The 15646-nt window shown below is 37.7% G+C and overlaps 4 protein-coding genes across 4 annotated transcripts; 2 read left to right on the top strand and 2 right to left on the bottom strand.

Annotated features, from left to right (window-relative positions):
- Window positions 1-1962: 1962 nt before the first annotated feature.
- Window positions 1963-4287, top strand: LOC18021385 (tubulin beta-8 chain). Its single transcript, XM_006404131.2, has 3 exons — window positions 1963-2458; window positions 2724-2993; window positions 3289-4287. The coding sequence occupies exons 1-3, from the start codon at window positions 2065-2067 to the stop codon at window positions 3978-3980; spliced, it is 1356 nt and encodes a 451-aa protein (XP_006404194.1). The 5' UTR covers window positions 1963-2064; the 3' UTR covers window positions 3981-4287.
- A 351-nt stretch (window positions 4288-4638) lies between these two features.
- Window positions 4639-7283, bottom strand: LOC18021384 (oxalate--CoA ligase). The gene is made up of 5 exons (XM_006404129.2): window positions 7022-7283; window positions 6164-6841; window positions 5672-6041; window positions 5294-5397; window positions 4639-5036 (listed from the first exon to the last, which is right to left on the bottom strand). The coding sequence occupies exons 1-5, from the start codon at window positions 7223-7225 to the stop codon at window positions 4848-4850; spliced, it is 1545 nt and encodes a 514-aa protein (XP_006404192.1). The 5' UTR covers window positions 7226-7283; the 3' UTR covers window positions 4639-4847.
- Window positions 7284-9490: 2207 nt separating this feature from the next.
- On the top strand, window positions 9491-13308 carry LOC18021383. Its single transcript, XM_006404128.2, has 14 exons — window positions 9491-9883; window positions 9958-10111; window positions 10669-10781; window positions 10880-10952; window positions 11105-11259; window positions 11346-11486; window positions 11600-11692; window positions 11823-11934; window positions 12045-12203; window positions 12277-12314; window positions 12404-12496; window positions 12577-12660; window positions 12749-12895; window positions 13015-13308. The coding sequence occupies exons 1-14, from the start codon at window positions 9812-9814 to the stop codon at window positions 13147-13149; spliced, it is 1569 nt and encodes a 522-aa protein (XP_006404191.1). The 5' UTR covers window positions 9491-9811; the 3' UTR covers window positions 13150-13308.
- A 247-nt stretch (window positions 13309-13555) lies between these two features.
- On the bottom strand, window positions 13556-15436 carry LOC18021382 (60S ribosomal protein L13-1). Its single transcript, XM_006404127.2, has 5 exons — window positions 15366-15436; window positions 14570-14689; window positions 14315-14448; window positions 14056-14214; window positions 13556-13959 (listed from the first exon to the last, which is right to left on the bottom strand). Exons 2-5 carry the CDS (start codon window positions 14673-14675, stop codon window positions 13738-13740), a joined length of 621 nt encoding a protein of 206 aa, XP_006404190.1. The 5' UTR covers window positions 14676-14689; window positions 15366-15436; the 3' UTR covers window positions 13556-13737.
- Window positions 15437-15646: the final 210 nt, after the last annotated feature.

Genomic DNA, 15646 nt, shown 5'->3' with positions numbered 1-15646 from the left:
ATGAATTAAAGCTACGGTTACGGATACGTTGCGTGGCTATGATATTGCTTTGATGGTGGTGGCCATTCATTCTTACAAAGTTGGTCGTAACTAAGAGGACACTAAACATATATTGCTTTAAATGTGGTCCATAACATTTGTAAAATTTTCACATCTATAATGGTCCCACTCTCCCAGATTTCAGATAAACTCCTGATGGATGCTCTCTTTTAGTTTAACATATCTAAATACAATTCAAGCCAGGGTTGATTTTAACTATTGACCTGAATATTAAAAAAATGGTGTAAAAAGAAAAACAAATACTATAGTAAGTGTTCCAAATTGTTTATAGATACACAAAAAAAGATAGATGTTGCTGCAGTTCCTAAGCTTTTGGAGAAGTTACAACAGATAAAAAATAAAGGTTAATATAGCATAAATATGAAACCCAATACAATGTGAATTGACCTATTTACTCTATTCCAATACAAAATAGAAATTATCATTTTTTTTTACATGTTTTCAGGTTGATCTTGAATCTCTAGGTTCCTCTAATCGTTTCATGATTTATTCTTCAAGGCCATTCTTTTTGTCATTCTCTTTGTCATGCTCTAGGTCATCCTCTTCGCCGTCCTCTTAGTCGTCCTCTAAGTCATTATCTTCAATATCTTCAATATCTTCACGGTTTTCTAACATCAAATATCTTTACATTGCTCAACAAAAACTTTGTACCCTCGAGATCTCAAGTCTATTTTACATATCCCAGCTAAAACTTTATGCCCTCAAAACCATTGAAGTTAAAGTCCTGCTCCAAATAAACAAAATTGTGAGGAACAATTTCATAACATGTACAAAATTTGCTCTTTCTGTACATTGACCAGTAGAGTAGGTTCATGCTATCGATATGATCTGCATGACTATTTTGTGTCACATGACCCTTGAAAAAAATCACCTAAATCAAAAACTGTGATAATCTTCCAAATAATAGTATGTACTATTCTCATGAAATAATTGTCTATGCATTGTTGGAAGCCAAAAAATTAACTTGAAAATTCACTATGCAAGTTCTTAACAAACAAACTATTGCAAAACGCAGTTATTAATGTAACCAAGTTAAGTCAAGAACAAACTCTTGAATATATAGAGAATGTTCTTTAACAAAATCCAAAATTTAAAACTTATGATTCTAAAAAAAAAACACAAAATTAGTGAACTCGATTTAAGAACAATATCAAAATCCAAAATAAAATCAGGATGAATGGTTTCCCAAACAATTACTATAATTGTTTATATTTTTGTTCAGCAAAGATATTGGGGAATTGTTTTTACTAATGAAAAGCAAAATTCAGAAGAAAAAAAAATCGATTCAGGAACAGCATCAAAATCCAAACTAGTTGATACCAAAGAATGAATTGGACGGTACTATTTGATACCGCATCAATGAATGAGACTGATACACACTATGACAATCATATATTATCCTATTTTTTTATTTTGTTTTAAATTTTAAAATCCTCTTAAGATCCTCTCATCAGATTGACTTCAAACAAAGATTTGAAATGGATATGTGTGTATGTGGTTGTTAAATAATTCCCGCAGGGAATTTGTTTGAGGGATTAGCACTGAGATGCCTGCAAATCTGCAATGATTTAATAAGGACAATTAATTGGAATGGAGATTTTTAGTCTCCATTTCAAGTCACGTGCTTATTCGCTGGTAACACATGTCTTTCACAGCTCTCTTCTGACTCTTCATGTGGATTGTGGACGAATTAAGTAAAAGAAAATATTCAGATCTTGCAGCCTTTTTTTCCTACTGAAGTATTGGAAAGAATATAGCGTGTGCGACGAGCAATTCCACAATTCTTTGATTTTCTGTTTTTTTTTGGTTTTGCTAGTGTATAGGTTGGCTCTAAACCGGAATCTTCGTACCGAGAAAACTATCCTCCGTTCCGTTATCTCTGCACTATTTAAAACCATCTATTTTCCCCTTCTTCGAGTTTTCATCACATAAAGTAAATAAACCGTTCAATTTTCTCTCCTACTCTACTCTCTACAGAACTCGGTCGCTGACTCAGTGAAAAAAATGCGAGAGATCCTTCACATTCAGGGAGGTCAATGTGGGAACCAGATCGGTGCTAAGTTCTGGGAAGTGGTTTGCGCCGAGCACGGGATCGATTCGACGGGGAGGTATCAAGGGGACAGCGATTTGCAACTCGAGCGAGTCAATGTCTACTACAACGAAGCGAGTTGCGGTAGGTTCGTTCCACGCGCCATTCTGATGGATCTGGAGCCCGGGACGATGGATAGCGTCAGATCCGGGCCGTACGGTCAAATCTTCCGTCCCGATAACTTCGTCTTCGGTCAGTCCGGTGCCGGTAACAATTGGGCCAAAGGACATTACACGGAAGGTGCTGAGTTGATCGACTCGGTTCTCGATGTTGTTCGTAAGGAAGCCGAGAACTGTGACTGCTTGCAAGGTTTTAAAAATCTTCTTCTCAAAAACCATTTCTATCTCTTTTGATTGCTTATAAGCTTTGGATCTCTTCGGATTTGCTTGTTTTCTCTTGCGTATTTGCGAATTGATTGTAGTTTAGGTCACTTGAAGTTACTCCTTCTATATAACCGTTACCTTCACAATGACGAAGCCTATCTTGCTATTCAACTGGATTTGTGCTGTAAAAATAGGTCACAAGTCTGTGGATTCCGCCATTCATGTATTGAATGTTTTCTGTGTATCTTCAGGATTCCAAGTTTGCCACTCGTTGGGAGGAGGCACTGGTTCGGGAATGGGAACTTTACTGATTTCAAAGATCAGGGAAGAGTACCCAGATCGGATGATGCTCACATTTTCAGTTTTTCCATCTCCAAAAGTGTCTGACACTGTTGTTGAGCCTTACAATGCAACTTTGTCTGTTCATCAGCTCGTGGAGAATGCAGATGAGTGTATGGTTCTTGATAATGAAGCTCTCTATGACATTTGCTTCAGGACTCTTAAGCTTACCACTCCTAGCTGTAAGCGCCTCTTTTCAGCACTTGATTTTCAGTGAATATACATACACTCTCCTAGTTCCAATTTAGTCATGTATTAGTCCCATACTTTTGGTCTCTAAGAACTTATTCAGAACTTAGAATAAGAAATTAGATGTTTTGCATGATCTAGATAACTAGTAAAGCCTGTACTTAAGTATCTGACACCATATGTTGAATGTACATCATTTGGATGGATAATATTGAGCTATGTATAAGTTCTTTTAGAGGTTTTGCTCTATTGTTGATCTGCTGCTGATTGTATGGTGTTTCTGTTCAGTTGGAGATCTGAATCACCTCATATCTGCAACCATGAGTGGTGTAACTTGCTGCCTCCGTTTCCCTGGTCAGCTGAACTCCGACTTGCGAAAGCTTGCAGTCAACTTGATCCCATTCCCTCGTCTACACTTCTTCATGGTCGGATTCGCACCCCTCACATCACGTGGTTCCCAGCAATACCGAGCCTTAACCGTTCCTGAGCTCACTCAGCAAATGTGGGATGCCAAAAACATGATGTGTGCAGCTGACCCGCGCCACGGCAGGTACTTGACCGCATCAGCTATGTTCAGAGGCAAAATGAGCACAAAAGAAGTCGACGAACAGATGATCAACATTCAGAACAAGAACTCATCCTACTTTGTTGAATGGATCCCCAACAATGTGAAGTCAACTGTCTGTGACATCCCACCTACAGGTCTGAAAATGGCGTCCACGTTCATCGGAAACTCGACTTCGATCCAGGAGATGTTCAGGCGAGTGAGTGAGCAATTCACGGCTATGTTCAGGAGAAAGGCTTTCTTGCATTGGTACACTGGTGAGGGGATGGACGAGATGGAGTTTACGGAAGCAGAGAGTAACATGAACGATCTGGTCTCGGAGTATCAGCAGTACCAAGACGCGACCGCGGAGGATGAAGAAGGGTATGAGTATGAAGACGAAGAGGAAGAAAATATCCAAGAGGAGGAGCAATAACAGTGATGATCGTTGAACTAAATGTGATCTCGTATAGTTTTCTCTCGTATTCTTGTTTTTCACTCGTTTGTATTTGTGTGATCACTTTTCTGTAGTGCGTGCATCTTTGAGTTTAGCTTTGAATTTCCGGTTTGGCTTGTTCATGTCGTGGATTTGTATGGTTTGAGATTTTCATGTGTCTGTTAGTGTTTGGGTCTAGCAAAGTCAGTAAAGTCTTTTTTTCATTTATTGATTCCAGACTTCGAGTTTAACAGCGTATTGATTGTCTTCATTTGACAGAGTAAATGAGAGTCGCCTTCACTGTTAATGAGCTCTTTGCTCATATCATTTTCAGTTTTAGGCTTGGGATTTTTTTTTTTTCTTTTTCCGTTGTAAGATAACCTTTTATCCCATTTTAAGGACGTTGAAATCTGAATCATTTTTAGATGTCAGAAAACAAAGGCATGGTAGGTGCATAGTGGAAGCTACCATGCTTGTTTTGGAAGTACATGTCATTTTCAGTTTTGCTAAAAATCAATAAGCATTGGTCTTTACCCACCTTGGCTTTATCCGTTTTGGAAGTACGCTTTTTAGTTGTCAAATTGGCCACGACGCACTAATTCAAGAGCATCTTTATTTCTTAACAAACGACACAGCGACAACACAAAGAAAAACAAAAGAAAATGAAAGAAACTCCTTTATTATACTTCAATGAACTTAACCTTTATTTCCGATTATGTAATTTAGCTATACCTTGACCACCATGTCCTCTTTTAACCATGAAACATGAAAAGCAACATTAAAAGCAAGAAACTAAAAACCACTTGCGTGAAAACTAAGACTGATCACCAAGGATTCCCAGCAAGATGGGTGTTTGTTTTGTTTTGTTTAGGGTTTTTCGAGGAAGTGCTGCGCGACAATACGGCGCTGAATCTTGCCGGAGGCTGTTTTGGGGAGGTTATCAGTGATGAACACTCTCTTTGGCACCTTGAAAGCTGCCAAATTCTTCTTACAAAACGCTTTAATGTCCTCTTCGGTCACAGTTGTTCCTTCTCTTGGAATCACCGCACAGTTAATCTGATACACAAATAAACCAGGAAAAGAACTCTGTTATTAACCGATCTAAACATCTAATGCTTGAAACAGCATTAAGGCATATGACCACGTTTTCTTTAAGAGCATTAATGAGGCACGATCGCATATTATTTAGATGATGAAGCCAGACAATCATGGTACTGGTATATAAAGGAGAACCAAAACTATCTGTATAATCTATATCCCAGTATCTGAATTATAGTGAATAACAGAGGAAGTTAAGCACGAGTTTTGTTTACCTCTTCGCCATATTTCTCATCAGGAACTCCGAACGCAACTCCCTGGGAAACGTCGGGATGAGTTAGCAATACTGCATCCACTTCAATTGGGGATATCTTCTCACCTGAAACAGAGATTATAAAAGTAAGTACGCATGGAAATTCTAAGTAACTGATACGAAAGAAGAAATACACACAAAACAGCCTCTTTCTTTGACTTGTTTCTCTACTACAGTGTCTTTTCTCATTTCTATTACTTGTTAGGTGGTTTTTCTTTGACAAGTCTATCCACTCCATTGAGACTATTCAAATACAGGGATTGATCCACATAAACTGCTTGAGATAGACTAGTATTATTGTGAAACAGTAAAGCCATCACATGAAGTAAATGAGACTCACCTCCACGGTTAATAAGCTCTTTGATCCGACCCACCAGATGCAAATACCCATCGGAATCAAAGTAACCGATATCACCCGTGTGGAACCACCCAAACTCGAAACCTGCCTTGTTGGCCTCTGGGTTGTTCTTGTACCCCTTTGTCACATTCGGACCTCTTATACAAACCTCTCCCTTGCTATTTGGCTCCTGTGTCTCCCCTTTCTCATTGAGGATCGCCATCTCTTGACCCACCGGTTTCCCAACAGACCCAGGCTTGTGTGGACCTTCCTCTGGTAAAGGGTTTGAGCTCATCAAGTGGGTTGCCTCTGTCATTGCATACGCCTCAAGAACCGGTGCTCCAAAAGCTTCCTCAAGCCTTGACAATATCACCTAACCAAAACCATAAATTTGTTGAAAAAACAAAGAGGAAACCAAAATGTTTTGCAAATCATTATGCTGTTACTATGTTCTCACAAACGCATCAACAACTGAAATAGAAACAAGAGCATTACCGGAGCCAAAGAAGCACTGCAACTCCTGATGAACCGGAGTTTGGGGTATTCCGGCTCAGGGTGGCTCGCGTGGCGGTCCAATATGATCTGATGTATGGTCGGAACAGCAGTATACCACGTGGCGTTATACTTCTTCATGTCTGACCAAAACGTTGTTGCTGAGAATCTACCAGCAGCTGGGAGAGTCACGGCCGCACCAGCTCCAAGCGAGCTGAGCAGTCCAGCTAACAATCCATGAACGTGGAACAGAGGGAGAACAATCACGGTCGAATCAGACTCGACGAGTTTGTAAACCGATTTAATGTTCCTGACCGATGACGCTAGATTGAGCTGCGTAAGCGGTACACCCTTTGGACGGCTCGTGGTCCCGGAAGTGTGGAGGAAGAGGGACGCGTCGTCCGGGCTATTAACGAGTTCCGCCGCCGAGTCAACGACCGAGTCGGAATCGGCCACGGAGAGAACAAGGTCTGAGCCGGCGTCTAGAAGAGTGGCGGTGACGTGAGAGATGTTCAGCTTGGAAGCTGCCTCTTGAGCAGGCTTGTTTCCTTCTTTAGAGGTTAGTAATAGCTTTGAGTCTGAATCGGAGAGGTAAAACTCGAATTCCTCCGCCGTGTACGCCGCATTCAACGGCGCCGCCGTGGCTCGAGCTCTTATCACCGCCAAAAACATGATAACAAACTAAGGAAAAAAAAAATCTAAATTAAGAAAAAATAGCTTTTTGCTCAAGTAGGAAGCGATTAACAAAATTTCCAGATTATTCTTCCTTAGAAAAACACACCATTTCCACGATTCTCAGCACGCAACATAAAACCATAAACGAAGCTCAAATCCAAAAGAAACGAAAAAAAAAAAATTTACCTCGACGGTGTTAGGGAAGGTGAGAGCGACCACATCGCCGGGCTTGATTCCGGCGGCGGAAACAAGGCGTGAGGCGGCGCGTTCAATTAGATCGTGAAGACGCGCGTGAGTGAGATCGAATTTCCCGGAAACTGAAAGCGCTCGACGATCGGGGAATTTTGTGGCGACGTTTTTCAATAATCCGGTGAGTGTATCGCTATCCATGGTATCGTGCTCTGGAAGTTCACGATGAGAACGATGAGGATGTGAAGCAGAGAGAAAAGAAATCAAAAACGAAAACGTAGTATTGATAAAATTTATATATTATTTAATTATGCAGTATCAAAAAAGTGCATGTGAACTATGCCACGTGACATCATCGGAACGGATGTGGTTTTGATCGTGTGGTCACAGTCTATCTCTATCTTTTTATTTGTTTTTTTTATGTCGACGTCGCTGGTACTATATGGTATGATATAATCCTATACTATTAGACCGACGTTTCGGTTTTCGAAGAGGTGGATTTTTGTTTCGGTTTCCGGTACAAACCCTGAACCAGAACGGCTAATAGTCTAAAATCGCGACGCGATCGTAATTTATGGTCTATGAATCATTATAAATATGAAATAGTTTGGTAAAACATATATGATTTTGGTAAAATCTTGTGTTGATTACTAATCCTTCTAATCTTATTTGTTGGAATTGAGATACTTTATAAAGTTGTGGAACCAAAATTATTGGACAAATAATAAACAACAGTTAATATCTTTTTTTTTTTTGTCAAAGTATTTTTTTTTACAATATCATGCAAGAGTAGATGTTAGCGAGATTACAAGCTTTTGAAGTGTCATCCAATGGATGATATCTTAGAGGCTAGAATAATAGTATCCTCATATCGAGATAATTATGTATGCAGAAAGGAAAATACAAGATTTGATTATTTGTTAGCAAATACTTCTTCATCATTTATTGCTATATATTGAGATTGTTCATGTTTATGTTTTGATGTGGATATTGTAGTTATTGCAATATATTATTTTACTTTCGTTTGTATCAGTTTTGTATTCGATTTAATAATAATGAACGAAGTAGATGTAAAAGAATTCAGAGAAGTAGTCGCTAAAGTGTTATAAATCATCTCACTGCGAGGAGGTTGTATCGTGTTTTAACTTTTACCAAGCCAAAAATAAACCATGAAGAAAACTCTGATTGGAAATACGATGTTATGTACGTGTTTGTTGATTTTATCGTATATTATCAATATATTATCATGAAATTTGTTCACTTTTTAGAGAACTAAAAGCTGAAGAAAACATTTAACTTTCTGGTTCCTAAATTTATATAGGCTAGGGTGATTTTAGTTTCATTGTAAAAAGCTGATAGGTCCTTAATCATTTTCAGGGCCTTTTTGCACATGTGCGTTTGACTCGGATAATCACGTTTAGAGATGCTCCTACCGTCCTACGTAGCAACTAGCAACTACTCACTTTATATTATAAATTTAGAAGAAGATAGTCTTAAGAAATGGAAGTGGGTGGGATAAATTAATTGTACGCATTTAAAATTAGATATCTTTGGAGATTTCGATTTTTGATAAAGTGCTAGATGACATTCGACCAAAAAAAAAGAAGACAAATTGCTAGATGACCAAGCAAAAACCATTGAAAAACACGTATCTTTTTGAAGTTATCAATTTAGTTTGTCCATACTATATACGAGTTATTATTATACTGCTTTGTTATATGTAGTTATGTACTATTATAGTCTGCCAACTTCTCGAATATATATTAAACCAATGAACTAATTTACTCTCAAACGATATGGCTATAAAATTTCGTACACTTAGTTTGGATTTAATTTATGTTCTTAATTACACATTAAGACTTTAGTATTATACTGTATATGTTATAATCTGTAATGTTAACACTTCAATCTATAGAGTATCAAGGGAGAAAAGGCAAGGGGCAATGACAAAACCCCCAAAATCTGGATCAAAAGGATTATTATTTTATTTTGTTGTTTTGGTTAGTTCTTTCGTTGTATTAATTTTTCATAATTATGTTCGGTTTTGTTTTTATTTCTTAAATTTTTAAAAGAAAAGAAAATAAAAAGAGTCAAATACATCGTCTACGTAGATATAAAAAAAATCGATGTCGTTTCTCGTAATATAAACATGGTCTTCATGTAGGCCATCACGACATCACCTACTGCAAATCTGCAATAGAAGAATTTGATTTGTGTTTGTTCTTCTTATGTAACATTGTCATTTGTTGGTCATTGAAAAGCTGGATATACCATTATATAAAATCGGATGTATCACACAGTAGCATTTTTGTAAATTTTCACAGTAATAACCAGCACATAAAAGCCGACAAAAAAATATAACAAGCTCATATAATTTAGCAGTTTTGTGTTTGTCATGTCATTACCTTTAAATTTGACAATGCATGTTGTTGATAGATTTGTTGGTATACTTGACATCAAAATTTGCTGGCTTCATTGCTAAAATTACATTTTTTTGTCCGGAAACAATTTTGGATCCAAGAATCATTTGAATTTGGAAAAAAAACAAAACGGGCCATATTTCTATCACATTGGGCTTTAGGTTAAACTTTCCGGGAAAAAATGTGGAAAGTTGAGACCTTTACGATCAAACCTCGGCGAAACCAGTCACCGTCTCCGGTCTTAAAACCCATTAAAAGCTTTATCGGGAATGTCCCTTAGCAATCGTTAATCAAATTTTGCTATTCCTTGCTAAATCCCCTTTGTGTTTTGTGTGTTGTGGGAGGAAGAAGACAAAAAACACAAATTATGGCTCCGACTGAGTATGGTATTGTCTACGCCGTTCACATCATCACTGTCCAGTTCGGCTCCGTCGTATCGGTAAATTGAAACCCTTTTGGAGAATTTGGAAGTTGTCAACGAATTTTAGTGATGGGTTTTTGGTTGTTTTGCAGAAAGTCTGCGAATGTCTTCTCCGTAGAGGACCTCTTTCATCGCGAGACATTTCCCGTTTAGCGGAATCAGAGATCAATCATAATCAAGTCAAGGATATTCTGTACCTCTTGATTCAACACAATTGTGTTCAAGCTTTTTCTGTTGAACCCCCTGGTTAGTCTGATTTATTGGTTTGGCTTTGACATCTCAGTTTCGAATTTGTGAAATTTCCAGGCAATTTCTCTCCTGCATTGTGTTGAAATTGTTGATTGATAATGGAAATGGCTTGGATTTTGTGATTGACGGATCTTGACTTAGATTCTAACTAGAATGCGTAGGATTAGAATAGTAAATAATTGATAGTTTTGTTTGCTTAAGTAATTTTTTTATTTACTTGCGAACTTTGTTGCTATCTAAAGCGGAGTTCTGTTTAGATAACGAGGAATGAAAGTAGTCCTTTTTAGGTTTATTTTTGTTTTGTTTGCCGAAGATCAAACGTATTCAGGAACACTAAGGTCGTTCTTGTTTCAGTATAGTGTGCAAGTTCCTACCTTTTATCTTGAACCGGAATTTTATTTACTGTTTTGTGTTCTTGCGCGGTTGTTTTCTTTCATTTTGAAGAATGTTGAAGTTATTCTATATGGTTTGACGTTTCCTTCAACTATGTCATTAGTAGCAAACACAGAAAGCGAGATGCCATGAGAGGTTTTATGTTTGGACTTTTTTGACAGATGGTTCGGAGAACAAAGCTATTACACAGTACATTGTGCTGTTTAACAACGTTATTCATCGTGTGAGGTATAACAAGTTTTCGAGGGTCGTAAACGAAGAGCTTGGGTCTCAGGTTTGATTCCTGCATCTTAATCAATCTGTTCAGTGTTTGACTAAGTTGGTCACGATTCAAGATAAGCCGATCTTTTTACTTTTGATCAATATCAACAGTGCGGCGCAGTTCTTGATGGTTTACTTAGTAACGGTAGGCTTACCTTGGGACAGCTGATAGAAAGAGACAGAGGTGAGTCCAATTATCTTATGTACCTCTTGTGTCATTATGCGACAGTTTACTCTCATTGTGGGTTTTAGTCTTTGTGTATTTCATGTTAATCACAGTTATTTGTCAAACCGAGGGGATACTAATCTGTTACATATGATTTCATACATGATCAGATTCAGAAAATACAATTGGTTCAGAAGCGATCAGAGATTCTCTTGAGAAATTGGTTGCTGCACGTTTTGTTGAGCGCATTCCTTCTCCCGAACCTGTTCTTGGGAAAAAAGAAGAAGGGCCGGCTGCAAAGAAAAGAGGCGCCAAAGCTGCCAAGGTAATTCTGGTGTTTATATATTGTCGGATATATCACTTGGATTGTTTATTCTTTTTCGATATTAATAAAGAATTGGAACTGTGCAGATTTTAAAAGAACCGGAAAGCTTGGAGGAGCGTATTCTTGAAGCAGCAACTCCAGTTGAAGCAATAAGGTTTCCACATATATTCAAAGAAGATTTAAGTTCATCTTTAGCAGATAACGATAGCAACATCTCTGAGGGGAAGGTATCAGCATCCTTACCACAACCAGTATTGGATAATTTATAAGCGGACATTTCACTGTGACGTAGCACTGAATTTTGGTTTGATGTCTCTCTTTGAACGGAAATGTATTTCAGCGTAAACAACGTGATGTGGAGTCATCAGATCCTAGCGATGAAGTAATTTGGCGTCCTAACTTCGAGGAGTTCATCCGTCGCCTTAGACATAAGGTTAGTTACCTGTGTAACTCTTTAAGGCTGTTTCTTGAGGCATAAAACTCTTGTTCATTGGTATTTCAAATATTGTTTTCCTACTCCATCACTATTATAAATCTTTTGATCACCTGTTTCCTCTTTTAAGGCGTGTGTGGAGATTGTGAAAGAGCGGAGGGATGAAGGATGTGCCATTGTCTTAAAGGCAATGCTAGAAGTAGGAAGATCTCAGGAGAAGAAGGTGAAAACCGACAAGTCTGGTAATATCTGAGATGCTCACTCATTTTCGTTCAATATCTGAACATAAACAAATTTTTTTGATGTTGCCATTGTTTTTGGTTTTGTCTTTGAAACAATATCCTCTTTTCAGTTCCAATGTCTATGGGTTCCATCTATGAAGAGGTTATAAAAACAGAAGCAGGCCGCACTATGCTACAAGAGCGAGTTGAAGCGTGCCTTGAACAATTGAGTGCATCGTCTTCATATCTACCAGCATTTGTGATAGAAACGGATGATTCATACATAGTTGGTATAGTAACTCCTTAAAACTGTTCAACTGATACTTGGATTCGAACTTCCTCGTTAATTTATTTCGTTTGCAGATTTCAAATCCATTATCAGCGTAGCACAGAAAGATGAGGTGTGTTTCATGCTTCTTCTATTTTTTTTTTTGGTTATTTTCCTGAAACATTTCTGAAACTGATGATGAGATATTTGAGATGCTTTTAGCTGGAAGCAGTAATTATGGGAAGATATGGTAAAGAAGCTTTCAGAATGTTCAGATACTTATCACAGGAAGACCGTTTTGTTGAGACCGATAAGGTTAGTGACCGACCATGATTAGTATAGAAACATCCTTAAGAGTAAATAAATGGTTTCTTAACATTTCATTTTCTGTTAAGATTGCTGATGCCGCGCTGACTGAAAAGAAAAACACACCGCAAATTCTTTTGAAGATGTGGAAAGATAGTTACTTACATATGCAGGTATGCAGTTTACCAAGTTGAAACCAAATCTGTTAAGCTAAAGAAACTGGTTGATATGAGATTTCTTATTGTCCTCTTTTTGTTGTAGAAATTGGCTGTCACGGGAGTATATGTGCCATTCCTATTGTGGAAAGTAAACAAGTTGATTGTGTCGAGGCAAATGTTGGATGAGATGTATCATGCTTCTTTAAACTTGAGTCTCAGGTTGACCCATGAAGTGGATTCCGAGAAAGAGGTTAGTGACACTGAGATCGATTGAGATTTTAGTTAAAAGAGAGTAGATTTTGAAGATGATCATAATGGTATAAAAATGTTTCAATTGTTCTTCTTTTTTGATGTGTGTGTGTGTGGCAGTTGCTGTTGCTGCCAATGGCGAAACTGGAAGGAGCATTAAAGGAGAGAGTCAATAAGATCAAAGCTAAGAGGATGTTGCTCTCTTCCACTAGGTTTAAGCTTGATGATTCCATTATGCTTTTTCATGACTTTTAAACTCTAAATTAAATTAAACCCATTTTCTATTTTCTTCATTTTTTAACATTGTCCTACTTCTACCTACCATATCTTGTAGCAGTTTTGTTTTCTATGTCATAATCAGTCTCTGTAACTTGAGGTGATTGATACTGTATTGATATAAATGTTGTTTCTTTCTTCTTGTGCATAAAGTGAGAGCATATGAAACACAAAAAATATAAACAAACATAGATACATATCATCATAGCTCAAGACTTTTAAAACATTGCGTCCAACAACAAACTTTAACATGTTATTTTCTAACTTCGTTCGATGATAAACTTGAACATTGTTCAATCTATAGTTTTGGAAGAATACACACAAAACATTAAATTTTCACTGTCGCAAGAAGTTTCTCTTTATAGATAGGTATTGGAAGCCAAACTTTTATGAATTGGAGATGTAATATGAAATTTTTCCATAAACCCAGAGACGCAAGTAGCAGAATAATCCAAGATTTAAGGGTAGAAAACTTACGAAACAAAAAACAAAGTCTGATACACAAAAATTCAGATCCAAAAGAAGATGGCACGATTTAAAGTTGCTTCTACCTAAGAAGAAGGATCCTCACTTCTTCTCTTCCTTCTCAGCATCAGCAGCTCTCTTGGCTCTAGCACCGGCGTGTCTCTTGTTCGTGCGCTCTAGACGGATCTTGTCGTAAGCCTTGAACGATTTCATGTCAGCTGTCAGCTTCACAAGGGAAGTTGTCGGCTTCTCACGGACAATAGGCATGTAGTCTCCTTGGACTTGTGTAGCATTGGCCAACTCTTCTGGTGCAGAATCACCAGCCTGATACACACAAAAACAACTTGGGATCAGATCGAAATCCAATCCAAATATTAACTCTAATGCTACTATGATTAGACATTTGTTTCGAACTAGTACCTTAACCTTGCGGGCACGACGCGGGAAGATGACCAACTTAGCCTTGTAGGTTTTCAGCCTCTGGACGTTGGAGTTAAGACCCTCCAAAGATCGGTTCTTGCGACGATGGTCAACAGCAATACCGATTGTGGGAGCCAACTTCTTTGGGATACCAGCAGCCTGATTCAATAAAATGACAGAAATAAACACTCTAAGCAATACAAACCAGAGGTAAATCACAAAAAACTAACGAAAATAATAATAGATAGAGATTACAAACCTTGAGCTCTTCAAGAGTGAATCCTTTACCGGTTCTGACCTTCATGTTGTACTTAAGAGTCTGACCGTGCACAACAGGGCGGAGAGGTCCAGCAGTGGGACGGGGGAAGATCTTCACAGCCTTCTTCTGCCTCGCTGAGTTAACACAATGCAAACAAAAGTTGATGTTAATTACAAAGGGATCACGTTGCAACCGAGATGAAACATTAGCAGATAAAGTTTTATGAAAGACAAATAATTCAAAAACATTACTGACCGATTCTTCTTCTGGTTTTCCTGGCAGGCTGGTTGAACCACGTCTTCACATAGTTCTGCCAGTGCTTCTTGAAATGTCCATTCGGGATAACATTGTTGTGCTTCATTTCTTCACCTCAAGCTGCAAAATAGAAATCATCCACATGAGAATCTTTCAATCTCAAAGGTGAGCCTACCAATCACAATATCAAAGACACGACAACTAAACTAAATCTGCAAAATGGTAATCATCAACATGATACCCAACACCATTAGACAGCTAAAACGAATTTAAAAACACACTTCAAAGCCAAACCATCTCAATGTAGTAACTAACATCAAACAAACAAAAATAACAACACTAAAGGTGAGACTTTGAAAGGGACCAATCTCCATATCTCAGAGATACCAAAAAGATCGCCATTTACAACAATAAGGCATCAAGATTGATTTATATTCATACTCAATTAGAGTGTTTTCAACAATCAAACAAACGAAAAACTCATCAATGAAGCTGTACTTAAGTCATTCCAATCTCAAAAGCAAAAGAAACAACAAATCATTGAACTCAGGAAAAATGCTTATATCAGCACAGTAAAACTTGGAATAGACGAAATCGGGGAAAAGCCCAGTTGCTAGCAGAACACATAAAATCGAACTCAGAGAAAAACAATACACGCCTTAATCGCTGATACGATTGCCTCACTACGCTAGGTCGTAACAACAACCGAAATTTACTTTAAAAAAAAACCCAGTACTCAATCAAGAATCACAGAGAAGAGTGACGAGAAGTAGAGAGAGAGATTAAGAGAACTCACAAGTCTCGGAAAAGCTTCTTTCTCCTGCGGCGGGACAACAGAAATGTCTACTTTTCTTCGATGCTTAGGTTAAAGCATATAAATACGAAAACCCTAATAGATGCTTGGATACTTTGTACGATTGGGCCTTTTATTTGAATGGGCCTCGATGAAAACAAACCCAAAATAAAAGAACGAAAGCCTTTTTGTGAATATGTTTTTTTTTTTTATCAACAATAATTAACTAACTAATAGTATGTACATTTGTTGGTTTTTTTGTCAAAATTTTAAATTACACATCA

This window comes from Eutrema salsugineum, unplaced genomic scaffold (genome assembly GCF_000478725.1).
Source record: "Eutrema salsugineum unplaced genomic scaffold, Eutsalg1_0 scaffold_16, whole genome shotgun sequence".
Taxonomy (NCBI): Eukaryota; Viridiplantae; Streptophyta; class Magnoliopsida; order Brassicales; family Brassicaceae; genus Eutrema; species Eutrema salsugineum.
This window is presented reverse-complemented; position numbering and strand designations above follow the sequence as displayed.